The 24,429-nt window shown below is 35.2% G+C and overlaps 1 protein-coding gene across 3 annotated transcripts in view; it reads left to right on the plus strand.

Moving 5' to 3' along the window:
* GSPT1 (G1 to S phase transition 1) overlaps positions 1-24,429 on the plus strand; it is a 35,258-nt gene extending 10,829 nt beyond the window's left edge. For 2 of the 3 annotated variants that reach the window (XM_063098823.1, XM_063098825.1), the window contains exons 2-15: positions 3,587-3,628; positions 3,748-3,789; positions 4,752-4,979; positions 6,126-6,159; positions 8,657-8,734; positions 10,035-10,215; positions 10,797-10,951; positions 11,124-11,264; positions 12,507-12,600; positions 13,415-13,495; positions 17,041-17,214; positions 18,093-18,182; positions 18,317-18,485; positions 20,316-24,429. In XM_063098823.1, the coding sequence (XP_062954893.1) occupies positions 3,587-3,628; positions 3,748-3,789; positions 4,752-4,979; positions 6,126-6,159; positions 8,657-8,734; positions 10,035-10,215; positions 10,797-10,951; positions 11,124-11,264; positions 12,507-12,600; positions 13,415-13,495; positions 17,041-17,214; positions 18,093-18,182; positions 18,317-18,485; positions 20,316-20,368 (1,562 nt within the window). In that variant the 3' untranslated portion in view covers positions 20,369-24,429. The remainder of the gene's footprint in view (positions 1-3,586; positions 3,629-3,747; positions 3,790-4,751; positions 4,980-6,125; positions 6,160-8,656; positions 8,735-10,034; positions 10,216-10,796; positions 10,952-11,123; positions 11,265-12,506; positions 12,601-13,414; positions 13,496-17,040; positions 17,215-18,092; positions 18,183-18,316; positions 18,486-20,315) is intronic. The other variant, XM_063098824.1, reaches the window with a different exon arrangement.

The raw sequence follows: 24,429 nt of genomic DNA on the forward strand, positions 1-24,429 counted from the left end.
GGTTGATTGTGCATGTGTAAAGGCTAGGTACAATTATATTGAGTTTAAATGTAAAGAACATTTTGCTATATATACTGTGATTTTTCTGGTTCATTCCAAAAACATCAGTTCACAGTTGTCACCAGTATTGCTATTAGGTTTATGTGATCCATGATCTGAATGTTTCATGGAAAGCTTTTTTTGTGCTATGGGAAACTGTGGTTAATTTATTTTGGGGCCCTTTAATATCATCCTTACATGCACATTAAGCACATCATTGTTGTTAGTAGTTGACACTATCTCTACTCTGTAAGCTTTGCAGTCTTAAGTCATGTTTTGAAAGATATGTTTTGAAAAATATGTTTTGAAAAACATGTCTTAAGATTGTAGGGTGTTTTGAAAAATGAAACCGTGAACAGATTTTCATTATGTTGCATTATGCAGCCATGGATATGGTCTCATGACAGATGTCCTTGTCCTGAGAAGCCCCTTATAGCCTTATATGTATGTATTGTGTATCTAAGAGTTGGTGCTCAGAACTAGGTAGTCAGGTATAAGTACATACTGTTTGATTTTGAAAAACTTAATTACAGTTAGGGATATTTCAAGTGGCAGAGAAGCCCACCATATCAGTCGTGCTGGCTTAAAAAACTTGGTACATCATAGCTACATCATAGCTTAGTTTATTTTTACAGTGATTTTCAACAGGGGCTACGTGACAAACAGCAAAATGGCATTTGCATAACTTGGAAAAGCCCATAGTTGATTCTGATATGCATGTAAATTAGACAGTAGTGATTATAGTATCTATCTTATAGGGCTTTGGGGGGATTAAATATGAGATAGCAATCAGCACATAGGGTGTAATAAAAACTAGTTGGAATCAGGGTAAATTGTCACCCCTCCACTCCCCCTCCCAATACTATATGGATTTGTGAGGGCCTTGTATCCCTGTCTCGCCTGTAATAGATAGTTTGTACATGAGAGTTGATAGAATTGAGTTGGAGTAGTTCATGTAGGGGTAGAGATAGACATTTGTTGAATATCTACTAGAGGACAGGGGTTCTTTTTTTTTGTTCTTTGGGTAGCTGGCTGGTAAGGGGATCCGAACCCTTGACCTAAGCATTGTCAGCACCATGCTCTCCCAGTTGAGCTAACTGGCCAGCCCAGGAGTTCTTTAGTTGGCATTAAACAAATGTATTCTCTCATTTAATCCTCTCAGCAATCCTGTCAGGTAGATGGTATATTATTTCCACAATTCCATTGAAATAACTGCACCTCACTTTGTAAATCCTCACAAGCTAGGATTTAAAGCCAGGGGTCAGCTCAGTTCTAGGCTCCTAGAACTTACCTCCCTTCATCGGTGGCCTGTGAACTTGAGTCACTTAGCATTGCCTTAGCTTTCTCTGAAAATTGAGTATTTTTCTTACCCTTAAACTTTTCTTCAAAACAGAAAAACAAAGGTTAATCTCTTGTGTTCGAAGTACAATTTCTGTGCCCTTCCAAACCTAGTTCAAATAATTTTACCCCAGTTTCTGTTAATGTCCTGCTAATCACATAGGTGAGGGACATCTTAGACCTTTCACTTCTCCTTTCTTGTGTCTCCTGTCAGTCGTTGCCTCTGGTGTCTTTGCACTTAGCCGCCGCCTCTCTAGTTGGACTGCTCGCTTGTCCTGATGGTGTGCTTCCCTGCAATGGAGGTGCTGTCTTCCTGCCTGTGGTTTCTTTCCCACTCAGTTCATCCATACACAACCATGAATGATCTTCCTAAGTGACACTCTGAGCGTGTCAGTTGTCTCCTAAAAACAAAAAAACAAAACAAAAAACCTTTACCTGTCAAGAAAAGGAAATTATTTTCCTCAGCACTTGATGCTGTTGAAGATTAGGCCCAAAACACTTTCTATTGTCCTTTATGGGTGTTAATACTCTCTTGTCAGTGATTTTTAAATATGAGCTTTGCAAGTTATAAATTCACTACTCTTTATCATGTGCTGTGCATGATTAATGTGACTTCAAATTCTTTGGTGTCTTTGCATCTTGGAGATTCTTTAAAGCAAAGGCGCTTTCATATTGGAGTATCATTTAGGTTTATCAGATATGAAAATCAGACTTGATTGTATTAGTCCATTTCTGTTGCTTATTAAAAAATACTTGGAACTGCGTACTTTGTAAGAAAAAGTAAATTTATTGCTTACGGTTTCGGAGGATGGGAAATCCAAAATTCAGGGAACACTTATGGTAAGGGCCTTCTTTGGTGGTGATTTCAGCCTTGCAGGGTCTCACATGTTGAGAATGGCGGAGCAGAGAGAGAGAGACTCTCGCATGCTCTCCTTTTAAAGCCCTCAGAACCACGCCTATGACCACCATTATTAATCCATTCATTAGGGCTTGATCCTCAGAAATTAATCACTTCTTCACGGCTCCACCTTTCAGTGACCATAATAGGATTTCCTGCCCTCTTAATAATCATAGTGGGGATCAAGCTTCTAATACATAAAACTTGGGGGACACAATTCAATCCGTATCACTTATATATTTGGGTATTTGTATCTATTTCTCCTATATCTGTTCTGGTGATGTCATAAGTAGATTTGCAATGTGACAATTGTGGGAACTGGATTGTTGGTTGATCTTAGAGTTCTAGTATGCATAGGACGAACTGACATCATTGGAATCATCCTTTCTGTGGATGTTTTAAGGGCCTATATGTTATTTCAGGGACTTCATACAAACGTTATTTATCTTATTGGTATCTAATTTATTCAGGGATCTTGATAACATATATGATTATGGAACCTTAAGAAGGGCTAATCTCAGCCTTCTTGGGCTAGAGTGTTACCAAGAAAAAAATCTAGAGAAGTAGATGTGTACGAGGGGTCTTCAGAAAGTTCATGGAAAGATTTGTATCATCTTTTAATTCCATTTTTCCATGAACTTTTTGAAGTACTCTTGTGTTTTTTGAGCAAAATCTCACTAATTTGATTTGTGCTAGGCTGCAGAATACTTATACAATATCTGTGAAGGAAAGGTTTATAAAGAAAATCAAAAGAATAAGCATGCTTTTATGAATGCATTTCAATTACCAAAAATGTTTTTAAATTGGCTGTAATTGGTAGATTTTTGAAAAGGGTTAAACAGACTTATGGGCCGGCCCGTGGCTCACTCAGGAGAATGTGGTGCTGTTAACACCGAGGCCGAGGGTTTGGATCCCATATAGGGATGGCTGGTTAGCTCACTGGGTGAGCGTAGTGCTGACAACACCAAGTCAAGGGTTAAGATCCCCTTACCGGTCATCTTTTAAAAAAAAATAAAAATAAAAATAAACAGAGACTTCTAGATTGTTTTTGGCTTTTGGCGGAGGTGGGGGGCGGTTGGCCGGTTCAGGGATCAAACCCTGGACTTTGGTGTTACCAGCACCATGCTCTAATCAGCTGAGCAGCTCGCCAGCCTGAGACTTCTAATTTGGAACCCTGATTTAGTTGCCATTGATCTGAATTATTGAGGTTTGTGTTGTATTATTGAGCTTCTGCTTTTATGACATATTTAAAGATAAGTAAAATGCATGTATAAGTCTCAATTTTTAATAGACTTTATTTCTATTAAACAGCACCTGTGGAATCCTCTCAAGAGGAACAGTCGTTGTGTGAAGGTAATTTTTTTTATAATGTGACTTGAAAGTCTTATTGAAAAAAGATTAAGTTGTCTTTGGTGTGTAAAGCTAGATATTGTTTTGTAAAAATATATTATATATCTCAATCTCTTGTCTAGGTTCAAATTCAGCTGTTAGCATGGAACTTTCAGAACCTGTTGGTAAGAAAATTTCTGACCATATTAATAGAGTAATATGAAACTCTTTCACTCTCAAGATTTAAGGTGCAAATGTAAGTGTTATGATTATTGTAATGCCTACATTTAAGACACATTGAGTCTTTGCTATTAGGATTTAGAAAGCAAAACTAATTGGGCGTTAACACTGCCTTGATAAATTTAGTGGCGGCAAATAGAATTGAATGGAGGAATGCTTAAGGCAGTTTAAATAGTTGTAGAATCATGTGCCATATAACAACCTTTTGGTCAATGACAGACTGCATATATAGCATACAGCAGTGGTCCCATAAGATTATAATGGCTATACCATGTAACCTAGGTGTGTGGTGGGCTGTACTATCTAGGTTTGTGTAATTATCCTCAGTGATGTTCACATGAGGACAAAATTGTCTAATACATTTCTCAGAACATGTCCTCACCATTAAGTGACACATGACTGTACTTGTTTCATTTATTTTTTGAAAAATTTCCTTCCTTTTTATAATTTTATACCATTAAGGGTTTCATGTTCCCAATTATTAGAGTTGATATCAAAGTTATTCTACTTAAAGAGAAAAAAGAAAATATCTTCTAAATCCTTTCATACTTTTCCTGTGTTTTCATTTTAAACTTTCTTTTTTCTAGGGTGTCTTGACACTATAATAATTAGGCTCTTGAGAATGTTAGCTGTCTTGTTTATATTTTGTTTGCTGTTCTGAAAATGAAGCTTGGCTAAAATAACAATTTCTCATAGTCTCTGAGTCAGAGCTCTCTGATCTGATATTAGCCAGCTTGAAAGCTGTTATCCATTTCTGTTGTGAAAGATTTTCTTGCTCATGTGTCACTGGACATTAGGAAATGGAAGTACATATGCAAAGGTCCATTTGTTGTTTTAAAGCATGCATATTTTAAAGTATAGATGACATGTCCTTTTCAGAGTACTAAGTTAAAATGTCTTACTTCAGTAGAAAATGGAGAGACAGAAATGTCCCCAGAAGAATCATGGGAGCACAAAGAAGAAATAAGTGAAGCAGAGGCAGGGAGTGGTTCCCTGGGAGATGAAAGGCCACCAGAGGAAAGTGCCCAAGAAATGATGGAGGAGGAAGAGGAAATACCAAAACCTAAATCTGTGGTTGCACCGCCAGGTGCTCCTAAGAAAGAACATGTAAATGTAGTATTCATAGGGCATGTAGGTAAGTTGTACTCATAACAATTAAAAGAAATGGCCAAAGTTATTGAATACAACAAGCATAGAACATCTGATTTAGCTACTTGGGTATGTTTAGTAAAACTGATCAGAATTCATCTAAAATTCCTTTATTTTTTAACTTACTGACTTTTTAGCTGGCAAAAAAATTGCCAGTACTTTGTTTTTAAAGTTTGGGCAGAGGAACAATTTTGTAATGGCCTAGAAGTTGGAAGAAAAGCTTAAGTATATCTGTATGTAATTTATAATTAGTCTGTAGACCATTGATGATGGTTCAGCATACTGTATTTTTTCATTAATATCCTTGGAAAATATGCCTTTTGTGTGTGTGTGCACTTCAGTTAACTTCTTAATTTTAATGGGATTAACCTTACTTGGTAGTTTAGTTTTGTGTGAAGTAAGAAATTAATAATTCAGAGTAACTTCTTAGCGCTTGCCAGTTTGATGATTTAGGGGGAAAAAAAACAAAAACTCTTTACTCAGATATTCTGTAATTATCTAACCTGTCCCTAAAATTGTGAGTATATAGAATTATGTGCTGTTTTTTATCTTTCTGCCTTCCTCCTGAATACGAAACATCATACTCCTTTTTTAGTAGAAAAGAACTCCTTTCAAATTTGTAAAGGAACGCGTAGCCTATTTGCTAAAAGGGAAAGGAAGACTACCTAAATGTAGTTCACAGCTCTTTAGCTACTTTTTTATTCTTCTAAAGCTTTCCTTAGGGATTTTGTATCCTGTTGCTGCTGTGCTGCTAGGTGAAGGTCAGGGAGCAATCTGTTAAAAAATTCTTTCTTTTATCAGTTCGTTTGTTTATTTATTTAGGTGGCTGGCTGGTATGGGGCTCTGAACCCGTGACCTTGGGGTTATAAGGCTGCGCTCTAATCAACTGAACTAAGTAGCCAGCCCAGTAAAGTATTTTTAAGTCACTGAGCTGTGGGAAGTCTTAGCAGCTTCATACACGAGCTACTGTAATTAGGGTTTATGCCCCCACTTCCTATTACAGTTCAGTTGCTTTTGCAAGGTCTAATTATATATGCTAACAGGTACATTTAGTTGTGTTTGCATAGGTAGTGAGTGATTTTTGTTTTTGTTTTTTAACCTCTGATTTTCATATTATTGATGTTGCTTTTAGATGCTGGCAAGTCAACCATTGGAGGACAAATAATGTAAGTCTGTGTCTTTTGTTAAATAATAGAGTTAATTTGATGGAATGAATTTCAAGCATTGTAAACATTCATACAGTCATGTAAAGGAGATAAAACAGGTCACCCCAAGCTAAGAAAAATTAATTATAAAATTTCCTGTGGGAGGGCTGATGATAAGAAGTAATTTTTACAATTTGATCATTGTTAGTATTTTCTGATGGATTTTAATCACTGGTCAAACTCCCATGGAACATTAATTAAATGTGTTTCTAAAAGCCGTGTCTTAGTTTTTCTTTTTCCAAATTTTATTTTATTTTGTCAATATACAATGTGGTTGATTATTGTGGCCAATTACCGAAACCTAATATAGAACCCTAGATAATGGGAAATCTTAGTCTGCTTTGAATATAATTTACTTAGGAATAATAAAAACCAACTCTTGAATCTGGCAAATGTGGGGGGGGGCTGCTTTTTTCTCATTCATCAGCTCCTTAAATTTAGGTAGATTTAATCAAAGGCAGGTGGTCTGGCTAATATGCTACAATCATTTTTAATCATATAGAATTTATCTACATATAAAAACACCATGATTGGCCTTTAGTAATGCATTCTAGTACTGACAAATGTTTATAATTAAAGGTCCTAAATTTTTTTTTTTTTTTTTTTTTTTTTTTTCGTGACCGGCACTCAGCCAGTGAGTGCACCGGTCAGTCCTATATAGGATCCGAACCCGCGGCGGGAGAGTCGCCGCGCTGCCAGCGCAGCACTCTACCAAGTGCGCCACGGGCTCGGCCCAAAGGTCCTAAATTTTTAATCCTTTCTCTACATTAGACATATTTCTTCAAATTCTGTCCCCAGAGAACCTGGAGGACATATCATTGTCTTGCCTCGTTAAAAATCTTAATCTTGCCAATTACTTATTTCTGAAAATTTCCATAACAGAGACCCCGAAACAGCCTATTAAACAGGGATCCTTAAGAACGACTCTGTGAATTGGAAGTGTTGCGCCCATTTGATGTTGGTTTAGGACAATGTATATTATTTGCTGATGGGTTGTAATTTTTGGCAGCATTTTCACTCAAATGGTTAGGAGCACTGCACTATAGATGACTACAGGAAAAACAGATGAAAACTATAGACAGGAGGCCTTTCATTTGCATTGAGTCAAGGGAAACAGTTAGGCATTACTAAGGAACCATTTAAAAATTATAATCTCACTCTGACAAGCAGTATTGGTAAGACTTCATTGCCTGGACAGCACTGTTGGAATTTTTTTCTTTTACACAGTATTCACATTTACTTTTTATTTATTTATTTATTTTTTGGGTGGCTGGTCGGTACAGGGATCTGAACCTTTGACCTTGGTGTTATAACACAGCTCTAACCAACTGAGCTAACCAGCCAACCCTACATTTACTTTTTAAACACTTTCTATTCTGAAATAATTTTAGACTTACAGAAAGGCTGCAAAAACAGTGCAGAGAGTTCCCATGTATCCTTCATTCAGCTTACCCGGATGTTAACATCTTATATAACTGTAGTACAATCATCAAAACTAGGAAAATAACATTGGTACAATAATATTTACTAAACTACAAATCTTATGTGAATTTCAGCAGTTTTTCTACTAATGCCCTTTTTATGTACTAGAATTACACATTGCATTTAGTTTTTATATCTCTCTCAACTTGCAACATTTCCTTAGTCTTTCCTTGTCTGTCACAACCTTAATTTTAAGAGTGCTGTTCAGGGGCCGGCCCGTGGCTCACTTGGGAGAGTGTGGTGCTGATAACACCAAGGCCTCGGGTTCTGATCCCTATATAGGGATAGTCGGTTCGCTCACTTGGGAGAGCATGGTGCTGAGAACACCAAGTCAAGGGTTAAGATCCCAGGGCCGGCCCGTGGCTCACTCGGTAGAGTGCGGTGCTGATAACACCAAGGCCACGGGTTCGGATCCTATATAGGGATGGCCGGTTTGCTCACTGGCTGAGCGTGGTGCTGACAACACCAAGCCAAGGGTTGAGATCCCCTTACCGGTCATCTTTTTTTTTTTTTTTTTTTTAAAGTGCTGTTCAGTTTTTTTATAGAATGTTCTTCAATTCGGGTTTCACTGGTGTTTTCTCACAATTACATTGAGGTTACACATTTTGGAGAATAGTGTCACAGAAGATATGCTGTGCTCTTCTCAGTGCATCTTATTGGGGGTACATGATGTCAATCATGTTTTGCTTATTCAATATGTTTTACTTATTACTGGTGATATTAGCCATGATTACTCGGTTCAGGTGTTGTCTGTCAGGATTCTCCACTGTTAAAGTTACTATTTTTTCCTTTTATCTGATAGTTTGAGACTGCAAATATCCTTTTTCCACTTAATCTTTCCAATGGTACTTTTACTTTAAAACAGTAATTTTCTGGTGTTGAAATTCTACTCAAGGACTTTAAAGTTTTCCTGACTTCACTGTGTAATTTGTGAGTAGTTAAGTGTTAACTTCTTTTTTTCTTTAAACGTTTTCAGGTATTTGACTGGAATGGTTGACAAAAGGACACTTGAGAAATATGAAAGAGAAGCTAAAGAAAAAAACAGAGAAACTTGGTATGGTAAACTTTTTTCACACTATAAATTACTTTTAAGGAAATGCTGCCCACTTAATGCTTTTGTAGCCTATTAAAATATAATTTCTTGAGGTATAAGATGGTGTCATAACAAAGGAAAAGTTTCCCTTCCCCTCATAATACATAGTAGATCAGTTCCTGATGACTTCATAACTTACAAAGAGAAAATTTGAAAACAATTCAAACATCTAGCAATAGGACACATGTTGAATAAATTATAAACCATACATTTAATTGGGTCATTGTATAATCCACTAAAAAATTCCATTTACAGAATTTATATTTTTGTATGGTGGTGGTGGTTTTTGGCGTTTGGCTGATATTGGTATCCGAACCCTGGACCTTGGTGTTACAACACTGCACTCTAACCAAGTGAGCTAACCGGCCTGCCCTGATTTACAGAATTTATAATAACCAGGAATACAACTTATGTTGCAGTAGCAGGAAACATATTTGAACTTAGGGACATGATCATTATGTAAATAAACACTGGAAAGAAAAAAGAACAGAAGGAATTGACAGTGGTTGCCTTTTAGTGGTGAGAGAAAGGGTTGACTTTTTTCTGCTTTCTAACTTTTATTTTTTTTAAGTTAGTATGCCTTATCTCAATGGCACATTGATGGTCATTTTTTAAAAATTTGTATTCCACTGTATTAAGAGGGAAAAATCTTAATCAGTGTTATACTAAAAAAATGGATTACATACTATGAAATACGGATGATGAGGTACTCTAAATTAATACCCACTATTATGGATGGTTGGAACGTATATAAATAATTTTTCTGTGGCAAATTAATATCAAAATAATTTTTAGCAAATAATCATTGCTCCCACATGGGTAGGTTAGTGTTCTTCACTTCTGAAAAACATTCTCAGACAGACAGACAGACAGCCATATTTTTATTATACTTTGTGCTAGAAATATAAAGGAGGTCATTTAACTAACAGTAATATTGGCATTGCTACTAACTAGTCTATCTGTATATGTTGTCAGCTTGTTTTCATAAATAATGTTTATAAAATTTTTAAAAATCTATAATTCCATATATATATTTATGGAATATATATAATTAACTATGGATATATGTAAAGCTCTAGGTGTTTGAATCACAATAATACAAGTTTTGTTCTTTTAATTTTCATTAGTACTGTTCATGATTTAGATGTTGTATGTTGGTTATGAAGCTGGATGTCACCAGTTATACCTTTAATGGCAGCAGAATATCTTAAAAACTCTCATGCTCTTAGCAATATTATTCTTACTTTAAAAATTATTTCAGGTACTTGTCTTGGGCCTTAGACACAAATCAGGAAGAACGAGACAAGGGTAAAACAGTAGAAGTGGGTCGTGCTTACTTTGAAACCGAAAAGAAGCATTTCACAATCCTAGATGCCCCTGGCCACAAGAGTTTTGTCCCAAATATGATTGGTGGTGCCTCTCAAGCTGATTTGGCTGTGCTGGTAAGAAAGACATTTCAATCCATCTGTGTATTTGTTAACAGCACAACTTGTATCTTAAACATTTGAATTTACCTTCTAAAATCTAGAATTCAAGTTGCAGGGAACTATAATAATGTGCACAGTTACAATTTTAGTTTTTGTTGGTCATACTAATCGGCCCAAGAAGTCTTTATAATTTGACATTTTTTCTCTCCCATTGCTATGTGTCAGAACTCTGTCTATTAAATGCCAAGCCCACTGGTAGTTCTATGGGTAGGAAATAAGTAAGAGATATCTGTTTCTTAAAGCATTAAGTCATTTTGGATTTTGACAGTGTACTGGCACTAGATCACATAAATGTTTGAATTATAAAATATACAAGCATACTAGATTTGGGGAAGTTAAGGGGTTAGGTGAAACATTCCAAAATCTTAAACCTCTAGACATTGTTTGATTTGTGATGTTCAGGAGCATATACATTGTAACTCATTCGTTTCTATTTTCTTGCAAAAAAAACTGATGTAACTGAAAGGAAAGATGTTTTACTGCTAGAAGGGTATGCATGAATGTGTAAGAGTACACAATTTGATTGCTTGCAATAGGTAATCTCAGCCAGGAAAGGAGAGTTTGAAACTGGATTTGAAAAAGGAGGACAGACGAGAGAACATGCAATGTTGGCAAAGACAGCAGGTGTAAAACACTTAATTGTGCTTATTAATAAGATGGATGATCCAACAGTAAATTGGAGCAATGAGAGGTAAGCTTAGATGTCTTACTGTGTTTTTTATAAACATGCTAGTGGAATAAAGGATGGTTTTGTTATTGTATATCTTTCTCTGTAGGGTTTTTCTAAACCTTAATTTGTTTCCTGGTGAAACTAGAGTTCATTTGGTTTACATTATAATTGAGTTATTTATAAATATTTATAGATATGAAGAATGTAAGGAGAAACTAGTGCCATTTTTGAAAAAAGTTGGCTTCAATCCCAAAAAGGACATTCACTTTATGCCCTGCTCAGGACTGACTGGAGCAAATCTCAAAGAGCAATCAGATTTTTGTCCTTGGTACATGTAAGTAACCGTTTTTTCCTTAAAAAGAAAAAAGTGTATGTTTTAATAAGTAATTTAAGAAAATATTGACCGTAACCTTGGCTTTAAAAATACCAGGACTTTTCACATTTTTTAATTAAGTTGTCTTTTTGTTATTGAGTTGTAAGAGTTCTTTATGTGCTGGGTACAAGTCCCTTATGATTAGCAGATATTTTCTCCCTTTCTGTGGGTTGCCTTTTTCACCTTGTTGGTGTCTTTGGAAGCTCAAAGGTTTTAATTTTGATGAAGTCCATTTTATCTATTTTTTTCCTTTTGTTGATGATTCTTTTGGTGTCATACCTAAGAAAACATTGCCCAATCCAACGTCATGAAGATTTAGCCCCATTTTCTTCTAAGTGTGTTATAGTTTTAGCTTTTATATTTCAAGTTAATTTTTGTGTAAGGTGTAAGTTCTGTCTTCATTCATTTTGTTTTTGCATATATGGAGTCCAATTGTTCAGGCACAATTTGTTGAAAAGACTATTCTTTCTCTGTCAAATTGGATTGGTACCTTCACTGAAAATCAAATGACCATAAATGTAAGAATTTATTTCTAGACTCAATTCTATTTTATTGATCTATATATTTGTCCTAGGCTGGTACCACACAGTCCTGATTACAGTAGCCCTGATGTTTTGAAATCAGGAAGTGTAGGTCTTCAATTTTGTTCTCTTTTTCAAGATTGTTTTGACTATTCTGAGTCCCTTGAATTTCCATATGTATGTTAAGATCAGCTTGTAATTTCTGCAAAATAGGCAGCTAGGATTTTAATAGGGATTGCATTGTATCTGTAGATCAATGTAGGGAGCATAGCCATTCTGACAATATGAGTACTAAGTCTCCCAGTCCAAATACTATAGTTTACTATAGTGTTAAAGGGAAAATTATTTTGAGGAATCTCAATTTCAGATCTGGAAAAGTCCATAAAAATTAAGTAATAGGGTGTAGTAGTTTATTACAACATATGGACTATTTGCTATGTAATATTTTTCTAAATCTTAAGTTTATGGGGAAGCTTTATTATACTGAGCTATTTTGTTATATTAGTTTTCTGTGGAATAAATGAGGTGAAATGAATAATGACTTGGTTGGATAAGAAAAGTACATGGGTAGAATGAATATATTGTTATAACCATGTTTTTTGTTTAAAGTTACAGGCATGTAACTTCTTAAATTTTTGATATTTATGTTGATTTTCTTTAATGGATATTGTTATGTTCTCAGTGGATTACCATTTATTCCATATCTGGATAATTTGCCAAACTTCAATAGATCAGTTGATGGACCAATCAGGCTGCCAATTGTGGATAAATACAAGGTAACCGAAATATTAAAGAAGTTGGGTTGTTTGGGAGGTGAAATCATTGTTTTGTGTTTTGTTTCTAATGGCTGCATATTATTTAGTGGCATAGACCATAATTTATTCAGCAAGTTTATTTCAGCTGTTTCCCAGTGTGCCAGTGATCATTTTCTTAGAAGTAAACTCATGCAAGTAAAACTGCTGGGCTCAAAGGATTTTCACATTAATATTGATGGGTATTGATAGTCTTCCAAAAGCCTTCCAAAAATACTTTGTTGACTTATATTACCACCAGCCGCATATGAGTGCTGGTTTTACTATAGTCTTACCAATACTGTATGTTAGTCTAAAAAAAATAAACTTCATTGTTTTTAGCTGGATTTTCAACTTGATTTGTTTTGCAATATCAGTTTCTGTAATGTTTTGCCCTCCTCAAATACTTTATTATTTCATTGGCTACATTCTAAAATTCTTAAACAAGTATTGTTTTTCCAATTTTATACATCAGGAAACAGGCTCAGAAACCAGGAGAACCTGAATGTGTAAAAACAGTTCAGATCCTCCAAGATAAAATTCTCTGCCATTTTTTGCATCATGCTCTCTTTTTAAATCTTAGGCATAATATTATTTATATTATAACCATACATATGCTTATGACACAAATTATTATAGCGTATACCTCCCATGTGTTTGAGATTAATCCTAAGCATTCTACCATTTGAGTTAATGATTTTCCTTTACGAGTAAGCCTTGCATAATTTCACTTTGGGTTACTGAGTTGCCGTGCAGCAGCAATAAAAGTCTGAAATTTGATTATTTGAAATTTCAACAGGATATGGGCACAGTGGTCCTGGGAAAGCTGGAATCAGGATCTATTTGTAAAGGCCAGCAGCTTGTGATGATGCCAAACAAGGTAAAAATTAGTAATGCTCTTTACCATTACATTTTCTCTTGAAAATATTAGCAAGGAGCTGGAACTTTTCAAAAGCTTAGGGATTTCCATTAAAAGAAACAACTTCTTAAAGGTAGGATCATGTTTTATTAATGTCAAGTACAAAATGTGAGAAAGAATATGTGGTGTTATGTTATTCAGTGACAAATGGTGGAGTCAGTATTAATATTACGTTAGAGCTAAAAGATTCATCATGAAGAGACCATCAAACCCTATTTTGTAGACAGTTCAGTAGAGATCGAGAGTGGCTGACTTGCTTCAGTTAACCAAATGAATTAGTAACAAAGCCAGGGATGAAAACTCAGGTTTAATCACAGTATAGTAAGCTTTCTTTTGTGTGTGCATGCATGCATGTTCAATTAGGTCGAATACTTTAAAATAATGTATCCAAGCTATGCTCTTAATTTGTTTTGAGAGCAGAGGATTTGCTTTATCCTAAATGGGTCTTTTCTTAACTCTTTGCTATCTTATTGTAATTTCTTCATCATTGGCGTTTCATTAAAAAATGCAAAATCACCAGGAATAATTTGTTTCTTTTTTTGGTAGCTGGCCTTTACTAGGTCCCAAACCCTTGACCTTGGTGTTATCAGCACCATGCTCTAACTGGCCAGCTGTTGTGTTATTTCTGACTGCTCAATTGCTGATATTTGCAAATGACTTGTTGCTAAGAAACTGCTACCTGTTTCCTGAAAGAGGGCTTCTCTAACAGCTCCAAATAACCTCCACATAGAGATTTTGTTAGATTTAACTGAGAGTTTCCTTCCCATGTTCATTCTAGGCATAGTGAGTTGAAAAGGTATCAGTATAATGTTTGGGTATGATTGGCACCCACAAATTGTACTTTTGGGTTTCATGATGTCTTATGCATTGTTGATTAGGGTATCCTACCAAAGTACTTTTCTTTTAAAGTGTTTCTATTTTAAAGCCTACTTTTTCTAACATAATTATCTCTGCAACTTGAAGGCTAACAACTAAGAGAAAATAATGGTAGTTCGCATCCTTGCTCAGTTTTGTCTGCAGAGCTGTCACAGAAGTCATGAAGATGGAGGGAGGTCGGTGGTTGGGAAGGGCAGTGGAGAGTGACTGCTTAACGGGCACCAGGTTTCCTTTTGGGGAATGAAGATGGTTTGGAACTAGACAGTTGGTAAATGGTTGTATAACATTGTGAAAATGGTAGGTGCTACTGAACTGTATACTGTAAAATGATTTTAAAAAGTAAAGTTTATGTGTATTTTATCACAATAGAAAAAAGTACGATTCTCTGTAGGCAGGTATATCTGCAGGTGATGATATATCTACAGGTAATAGGCCTTAGTGACTACTTCCGAGGAAGTGGCTGTTCTCTGTAGAAGCTGTCACTTTATACTAATTACTGAACAGGTGGAGAATATCCTAGAGTTGTTAAGCCTTAAAAACTCAGTTTAGTTTAGTCCTCCTGAGTCTCAGTGGAACACAGCTAGAATGTTTTAAAAACATTGATACCAGACTATTTTACATTATAAAATTAATGGGTAGGCAACCTGTAGAATGGGAGAAAATGTTTACAAATCATTTGTCTGATAAGGGGTTAATATCCAGGATATGTAAAGAATTTCTATACTTCAACCAAAAAAAAAAATCCAGTTCCAAATTTAACAAAGAATTAGAATAGACATTTCTCCAAAGATCTGTACAAATAGCCAACAAGCACATGAAAAGATGCAACTGTTGGTAAGGATGCAGAGAAATTGGAACCATTGTGCAGTGCTGGGGGTAATGTAAAATTGTGCAGTTGCTGTGTGTGTGGAAAACAGTAGAGTGGTTTCTCAAATTAAAAATGGAATTCCCATGTGAACTAGCAATACCATTTCTGAGTATGTACTGAAAAGAATTGATAGCAGAGTCTCAGATATTTGTATAACCATAGTATGACAGTAGCCAAAAGGTGGAAGCACCTCATCGATGGATAAATGGTTAAACAAAATGTGATACATACATATACAGTGGAACATCATTCAGCTTTTATTTTATTGTATTATTATTATTTTTTTTAAAGATGACTGGTAAGGGGATCTTAACCCTTGACTTGGTGTTGTCAGTGCCACGCTCACCCATTGAGCCAACCAGCCATCCGTATATGGGATCTGAACCCGTGGCCTTGGTGTTATCAGCACCACACTCTCCCGAGTGAGCCATGGGCCGGTCCCATCATTCAGCCTTTAAAAGGAAGGAAATTATGACACAATGTGAATGAACCTTGCTTGAGGACATTATGCTATGTCAAATAAGCCAGTCACAAAAAGATAAATACTATATGATTCTACTTACAGGAGGTACCTAGAGTAGTCAAATTCATAGACAGTAGAATGGTGGTTGCCAGGGTCTGAAGGACTAGGGAATTGTTGTTTAATGGGTATAGAGTTTTGGTTTGGCAAAATGAAGAGTTCAGAGTTCTGAACATTGGTTGTACAGCAATGTGAATGTATCTAAAAATGATTAAGATGGTAAATTTTGTTACATGTACTTTACCACAGTTTTTTAGAATTATAAAAAATAGTGAGTTAAATTAGAAATTGATGATTTTTTACTTCAGTGTTACACACAATTGTTCCAAGATACAGATTGATTTTTAGATCTTTTCTGTCTTGGTTCTAACAAAACAGTCCGTGAACATCGACAGTTCTTATGCCTACGTCACTGCTGCTGGGCAGGCAGTAAGGTGAAGCAAAGGAACAAGTGATGAGAGAGGGGATCCACACAACACTTACGATTAGTGACCTTTAGTATGTCGGCCGTGTTGTGCAGCCATCACCACACCACAGTCTAGTTCAGAATATGTACTTCACACCAACAGGAAACCCTGTACTCATTTAGCAGTTAATGTGCTTTTAAAGCTTAGTTCAAATAACTTTTGAGAAGTGCACACTTCACATTTGGGGATTGATTGGTAATGGAAGATGTGTCTATTAAATCCTGGGATTCCATAATAAAAATTATATCCATAAAGTTAAAACCCAAATATCAAATTTAATGTTTTAATTTTGAAAAAATAAAAGAGGTAAATGCTAATTTGTACTATTCTATTTGGAAATTACTAGAATGTGACATTTAAAAGATGACACATCGGGGGGCCGGCCCGTGGCTTACTCGGGAGAGTGCGGTGCTGGTAGCACCAAGTCCACTGGTTCAGATCCTATATAGGGATGGCCAGTTAGCTCACTGGCTGAGTGTGGTGCTGACAACACCAAGCCAAGGGTTAAGATCCCCTTACCGGTCATCTTTAAAAAAAAAAAAAAAAAAAAAAAGACACATCGGTACTTTAACTGGCAGTGATAGGATATGATTTTTATTAAGTTCATGTCATGCAAATATAATAAGAATTTTTATTCAAATAAGAATTTTGGCTAATCAACAACCACAGAAAAATGTGACTTGAAACTCTTTAATAAATGAACATTCAGGTCATTCTATAGTCTGTAATCTAGTGAATACATCAGAAAACCTCCAATCTTGGTTTCTTTTTTAAGCACAATGTGGAAGTTCTTGGAATACTTTCTGATGATGTAGAAACTGATTCTGTAGCCCCAGGTGAAAACCTGAAAATAAGACTGAAAGGAATTGAAGAGGAGGAGATTCTTCCAGGATTCATACTTTGTGATCCTAATAATCTTTGTCATTCTGGACGCACATTTGATGCCCAGGTAAACTAGTTGTGTAGTTGTTTTAGTGATCTTTACTATCTGAATGAAATTAGAATTTCAGTGCCTTTTGTCCTGATTATTGGTGATGGGCCACTTAACCGATATTAGTGTGTAGAAGGGGAATTGAAATAGTATAAAACCTTTATATATCACAACCATGAGGTATCTCCCATACTCAGGTCTTCAAGGTGGTACAATTGCTTACTGGGTAGGGAGTATTCTTTGTAAGTTCCCTTTTATTTTTGATGTTGATCAATTTTTGAATGTCTAAACATTCACTTTGACTATGGCACTGTTGCCTTGGAAGTCATGGTCTGTATGCTCATTCAGAACAAATAACTTTCCAGACAGGAAATCACACACATTTTCTCCATGTTATTAGCAACCTGACCTCCCCAGGAGAATGATTAAGTAAGTGACTGGTGTGGTTAACAGAATTTTTGAGTTCTGTTATCAGGTTAGCTCCTGATGCCAGATATAAGGTTGTTTACTTTTACTGGACCTTGGATATTGAGAAGTGGATAAAGCTATGATAAGTTCACATCCAGGTAGATGTGAATGGTAGTGAGTAGCTTAATTCCCTGGAGAATAGGAAGGAAAGGCCTTCCCAGAGAAGAAAATCTTCCTGCTGTGTTCTTAAAGTTGATTAAGGCACTTGCCAAAAAGATTGTTAAGGTATAAGAAAGATATTGAAATTCATGCTTTGGGGTCAGGCAGCTTGACTCACCCTGTGAACAAAATTAATAAATCCCATTACCTCTAACACTAAAATAAGTTGGTGTCCTACTAAGATGGTGAATTGCACTAATTATATAGCACTTTAGAACATTCAATTCTTTTTTACCCTTATGGATAAGAAGTTTTTGTTTATTTGACAGATAGTGATTATAGAGCACAAATCCATCATCTGCCCAGGTTATAATGCGGTGCTGCATATTCACACCTGTATTGAGGAAGTCGAAATAACAGTGAGTTTAAGATAATTGGTGCTTTTATCTTGCTAGTTTCTGATTGGCACAGTGATGTGCTTTTATTTGCACTCCTGTTCTTAAAGATTCTTGTATTTGACATTATTCTGAGCTCATCCTTTTTTCTTGGATAGGCCTTAATATGCTTGGTAGACAAAAAATCAGGAGAAAAAAGTAAGACTCGACCTCGTTTTGTGAAACAAGATCAAGTGTGCATTGCTCGTTTAAGGACTGCAGGAACCATCTGCCTTGAGACCTTTAAAGACTTCCCTCAAATGGGTCGTTTTACCTTAAGAGATGAGGGTAAGAGCTTTTAAATTGATGTCTAGTAGTATATCTAGAATGCCTAGCTTTGGTAAGCTTCATCTCAGTACAGTACACGTTGCAACAGTTTCAAAGAACATGTGGTTTCATGTTCTATAATATATTCATGTAATAAATGTTTTACGAGTTGAATGTATTAAATAACAGCCAGAAATGACCATGCGTTTTAGCAGTAATGCTAAATTTACTAATGCTTTACATGAAATAAGAATCTTAATTTTGATATTTTGTGAGTAGGGGGTTTGGAGAGTAATTTTATTTACTAAATAAGACATTTCTATGATGAAATCCATGTGGATTTGTAATACATGTGGAGAATAAAGGATATACAGATTTTTTATATATATACTAATTTTTAAGAAGTCTAATATTTATGTTCTTTTGTGTGCATCCATTTCTTCCTACCTCTGGGAGATGCAGAACAGCTATAATTTTCCTATCTTGGGGTTATGAAATTCTTTAGTATGAAAATAAAATGTCTATTATGAGACATTTCTTTATGGGTTGTTAAGATTTCTAACTTAGATAACTATTTTAATACTGTGGGGAAAAGTTTTACACAAAACTTTCTGGTTTAGTTGAAATATAGAATAGTAAGTTCACATGTTCCAATTCCATTTAGCACACATTTCCTGTATATCTAGTAAGTGTCAGGAACTGTGTGCTAATCCCTGGTGATAAATACAGTCCCTGAACCTTACTTCAGAGAAAACTGTGTAAAGACTTCATTTTACTTTTAAAGTTCTTATCTTAAAACTTTTTGTTAACAGTGAAACTGGTTATTGGGTTTATCCTATTAATATAAAAAAATGAAAATTTTAGTTACCAATTAGAACTCGATAAAATCAGGGAGACAGAAGAAAAGAAATTAATGCAGCAGGAATTTTTAACCCCAGAATTATTTTTTTCCTAAAAGATAAATTGGCTTTTAGGTTCTTCCCTAGACCTGTTGGGGTCTGTATCCTTTTCAGTCCATAGGAACACTTCCAGAAGGATGTGTTCACTGGATTGAAGTTCAGCAATAACTGCTACATCTTTTCAGTTGCTTAAAGATAGGTTTATTTTTCTAGTAGCTTTATTGAGACATAATTTACACAATGTGAAATTGACCTGTTTTAAGTATACATTTCAATGAGCATTACTTTGTTGACAGAGGTGCACAACCATCACCACATTATAATTTTAGAACATTAAGAACACCTAAAAAGAAACCTTATTACCCATTTACAATCACCACTCCCTGCCGTAGGTAACTACTAATTTACTTTTTCTATTTGCCTTTTTTGGACATTCCATAAATAGAATCATACAATATGTGGTCCTTTATGTCTAGTCTAGTTTATATTACTCAGCATGTTTTTAACTTTCAACCATTTAGTATGTATTGCATTCATTCCTTTTTATTGCTGAATAGTATTCCATTGTATGGATATTCCACATTTTGTTTATCTTAGAGTAGGGTTTTTTTTGTTTGTTTGTTTGTTTTCCTGACTAGTAAGGGGATCGCAATCCTTGGCTCGGTGTGCTCAGCACCACACTCAGCCAGTGAGCGAACCGGCCCTCCCTATATAGGATCCGAACCCGTGGCCTCGGAGCTACCAGTGCCGCACTCTCCTGAGTGAGCCACAGGGCCAGCCCCAAGAGTAGGTTTTTGATATAGGGAATCAGAAAGTCATGGCTTTGGCGGTAAAACCAGTTAATTTACATTATACAAATATTTTTATGATTTTAAAATAAGCTTTAGTACCTTACATAGACTTGCTGTTAACTACTGAAAGGTTTTTTTCTTTTTTTAATTTTCATTTCTAGGTAAGACCATTGCAATTGGAAAAGTTCTGAAACTGGTTCCAGAGAAAGACTAAGCATTTTCTTGATGACCCTGCACAATACTGTGAGGAAAATTGACTGCAAAAGCCTACTTTACACCGCCTTCTCTTATTTTCTGCCCATTGATAAACCTCTCCCCATATTTTGCAGAGAAAATTCACAGCAAAAGTCCACATTATGTCAGCTTTCTCATATTGAGAGCTCTGCTATGCCACTGTTGAAATTTTCCCTAGATTTTTTTCCCCCTTTCAAACTCTGCTTCCTTGGACAGATTTGGCAATAGCTTTGTAAGTGATGTGGACATAACTGCCTACAATAATGAAAACCAACAGGAATTTTTTATTTTTCATTTTCCCCTTAGGCATAGTCTTTTTTTTTTTTCCCAGGCTGATCATTCTGAGTGTGGGAGTGTGTGTGCACATGTTACAAAAACAACTACCATGTTAATAAAATACTCAATTTGAAACCCTTTTCGGTATTTGAATTGCTTTTGAATAATGTTTTTTATCTGAATGTAACATTGTTGCATTAGCTTTTTAACTTTCCCAAGTAATTGAATACATTTTATTACTTGGGCTTTTCTAAACTCTTTCCCTACCCACTACTTTAAATGAGGCATTTACAAACAATGTTCAAGTTTGTATTAAAGGAAAGAATTAGTTTGACTTCTTGTTTTGACGGTTAATGCACACATAAATACCTTTATGCAACTGTGACTCTGCTGTAACTAGGTCTTATCAGTTATTTTCCACCAATTTATATTTTAACATGATTTGTTAAATACAGTAAGTTGTTATAAAAACTACAGTATGCTGTCATATTTTAAAAGTAAAGCTTAATGAAATTGTACCCCTACAGAAAATTCCATTAACTCATTAAATTAGTGGAATTTACAATAAAGAAAGCATGTTGAGACCTGGCAAAAATGCCTACTTTAGTATTTATAAGAGTTGCATGCATCTAGTATGAAAACCGTGTCAATTGCAAGTGCCAGTTCCTCAAGTTACTCAGTTTCCGCTTTGTATTATTTGTTGGATGATCCCTGCTGGTTAAAGGTAAATCTCAACCCCGCAATGAAATGAACATATATTTAGAATCATCAGAATCTGCACAGACTAAAAGTAAGTGATAAATAGAATCAAGCACAGTGTAAGTTTTATCAAATATTATTTGAAATTGAGTTTTCTTGAGTATAAAGCTAAAATTTGCTAACTGTGATTTGGATGAACCACAGTACAGCATTGTGGTGGTTTTAGACTGAAGGTTGATTTTCTGCTGTCACTATCATGACTTTGAAATTTTTCATGAGTATAAATGGGGAGTGGAAGAGACAGTTTCTGGGTTTATTGGAATCCCCCTTGAATAACTGGCCTGTTTTTAGATTGTGATTTATCTCTAAATAAGATAATTTGTATATTTAATGGCAAGTCCCTTCCCTATAATCTTGCTCCCCAGAAAAGAAAAGCCTAGTCAGACTATTTCCAGTCACAAAACATAAAACTTAATTTAATAGTGTTTTCTTAACTATGGAATTTTCCCATTCCTTTTATAAATGAGTCTATATCTTATGGACAGAAAAAAATTGTCCTACAGCTTCTTATAACTATACTATGGCTATTTAAATTGCATGAAGTTTAAATAAATTGTATGTCTGTACATCTCTGGGCTTTTATTTTTCTGGGAAATATCAGAGCTTTCATCAGAACATAATAATTCTTTTTGTACTAACATGTTAAATACTAGCAGTACCTTGGATTTAAATCTTTAAAAGGTTAAGAGTCACTGAAATTATTTCCAAAGATAGGTTTCCCTTTTTAAATTGAACACATTTTAAAGAGCCAATTATGTTTGCTATTAAAATATTTACACTGTTAGATTATGTGCATGTTGCCAAGCTCTTAAGTAAAATGACTTGGATATCAACTGTGAAGGGCTTACCTCTAAAAACTAACAGATAATAAAAATACAAATGCTATTATAAAAAAATTTCATTGGATTCTTGCAGATTTGCAAGATTAGATTATTTAAAAGACACTTCAACATTAAAATGAACCAACACCATACATTTTATGGGCTTTGAAATTAAGCCTACCCACTTAATTTGATAAATTAATTAATTTAAGTTGACGCATTTAAAATTCCTGGTTACACTGGCTCTCATTTGGATAAGGAAATATCTTAAGTGAACTGACAGGGTGTGGAGATGTTGGACCTCTAAAGAGCAATACTAATTACTATCCTTTGTAAGTGCAAATGTGTTCATATGGTTGACAATGCAAAAATTAGGTAATTGGCTGCATATTTAGGCTATTACAAGACTTAAATATTTTTTCTCTATCTTTAGCATAGATATGTTAGTATTGTGATTTTCTTTGCATATTTTTACATTAATGATGTTCTTTGTACAAGTTTCATGCTAGATTATTTATAGTTTTTTAAATTAATGAACTGAAGTTAAGAGATGTCATTGAAATAATCATCTAAGTAATTTCCATTTTAAACCTTTCTTACTGTGGGAGAAGGGAAAATACAGCATTTATTTCTTGTTTTTAATTTGCAGAAAGAACTTATCCAATGAAAATCTATGTAAAATCAAACCAAAAGAGTTGGACTGAGTGTTATATTGCTATGAAGTTGACAAATAGGAAAGTGTTCTTGATTAATAAGCCCATGTATATTTCTTTGTTTTGAATTGAAAATCTTGAAATATGTGGTAATTGAATGTAAAAACTTTATACAGGTTGTTCACTGTACCAAGAGGTAAAACTTATACTTGTCTGTTAGTTACATAAACTACAAGAACTGCTTTTACAATACAGTGCGATTTTGAATGTGATGTACTTGAATAATTAATGGCATCCTCAGCTGAAGCGCTGCAAATATTTTGGTTCATACTTGCAAGCAGATGCAGTTTTGCAACCCAAGAAAAAGTTGAACCTATGGTCAAAAACTGCTCCCAGGACGAACTTTTGAAAAAAATCGGCTAACCTCCTCTGCGATCTTCCGGAACACTAGTTGTGACTGTAATTAGTCTGTGATCTTTGATGACTATTACATATGACAGCACTCTAACACCTTTACTCATTGGCATGGACCTCTTCATGGACTGCTACTTCATGGATGATAGCTTCATTGCTTTGGGTAGGGATTTAAGGTAGTCAAGAGACAAAAACGCAGTTTTTATTGTTATGGCTTTTAACATCAGGCAACTTTCAACCTTTAAGCCTTTTGTGAAAATGCTGGTTATAGCACTATAGCTCTGATTGTAGGATGATTAAATTTTAAATTCAGTGTTGGCCTACTTTATCAGAACAAACTGTGCCATTAATCCTCTCACAGATATATGTAAGGTAGATAACAATCAACTGGATTTGGGGGATGATCACCTGTCTCCAAATAATAAGGCTTTTGTTTCCTCCAGCTAACTTTTTCAGTGATTCTAGCAGATGCCATCTGATACATTAATAATCTTGTCCGCTTCTTTAGAGAACTTACCATGGCAGCAACTTGTTAAGTAAGTGTAATTACATATGTACAACTCAAGAGTTACTAGGTTTAAATTTAGCAGTCAGTTGTTTATATTAGACTTCACAGTAAATGGAATAGGAAGTGTTTTTATTTTTCAGTACTAATTCAGTGGATTCCATTTGAACCAATTTACTGCCCAAATGGATAGAGTAGATTTGGTTCAACTTTTGATGGTTTTGGCTCTAGGATATTCTTGATTTTCAGTATCCTAGAACTTACTGAGTCTTCCCTTCAATAAATACACTTCTCACATACCTCTAATCATATGCTTCCTTGAAACAATATGCTGAGTTGTTTACTAAGGATTATTATAAGGGCCTGGAGGTATGGGAGTGGAGATTAAAACCTTTATGTTTCCAATATAAGGGGAAAAGCAGATAGGCAATATGTCTGATTAGGCAGAAAACACCAGGATTCAAGTGACCCTTGAAATGGTAATCGTCTTTTCTGCCTTGTCACACATGCCACTGTGCCCTTTTAAACAGTGCGGGAACCTCAGGTTTGTGGACAGAACAGGTGGAATGACATTTTGTGCTTCCTGAGGCTCTCCTCTGCCAGGCACATCAAC

The sequence above is a fragment of the Cynocephalus volans genome, chromosome 6, assembly GCF_027409185.1.
Source record: "Cynocephalus volans isolate mCynVol1 chromosome 6, mCynVol1.pri, whole genome shotgun sequence".
NCBI lineage: Eukaryota > Metazoa > Chordata > Mammalia > Dermoptera > Cynocephalidae > Cynocephalus > Cynocephalus volans.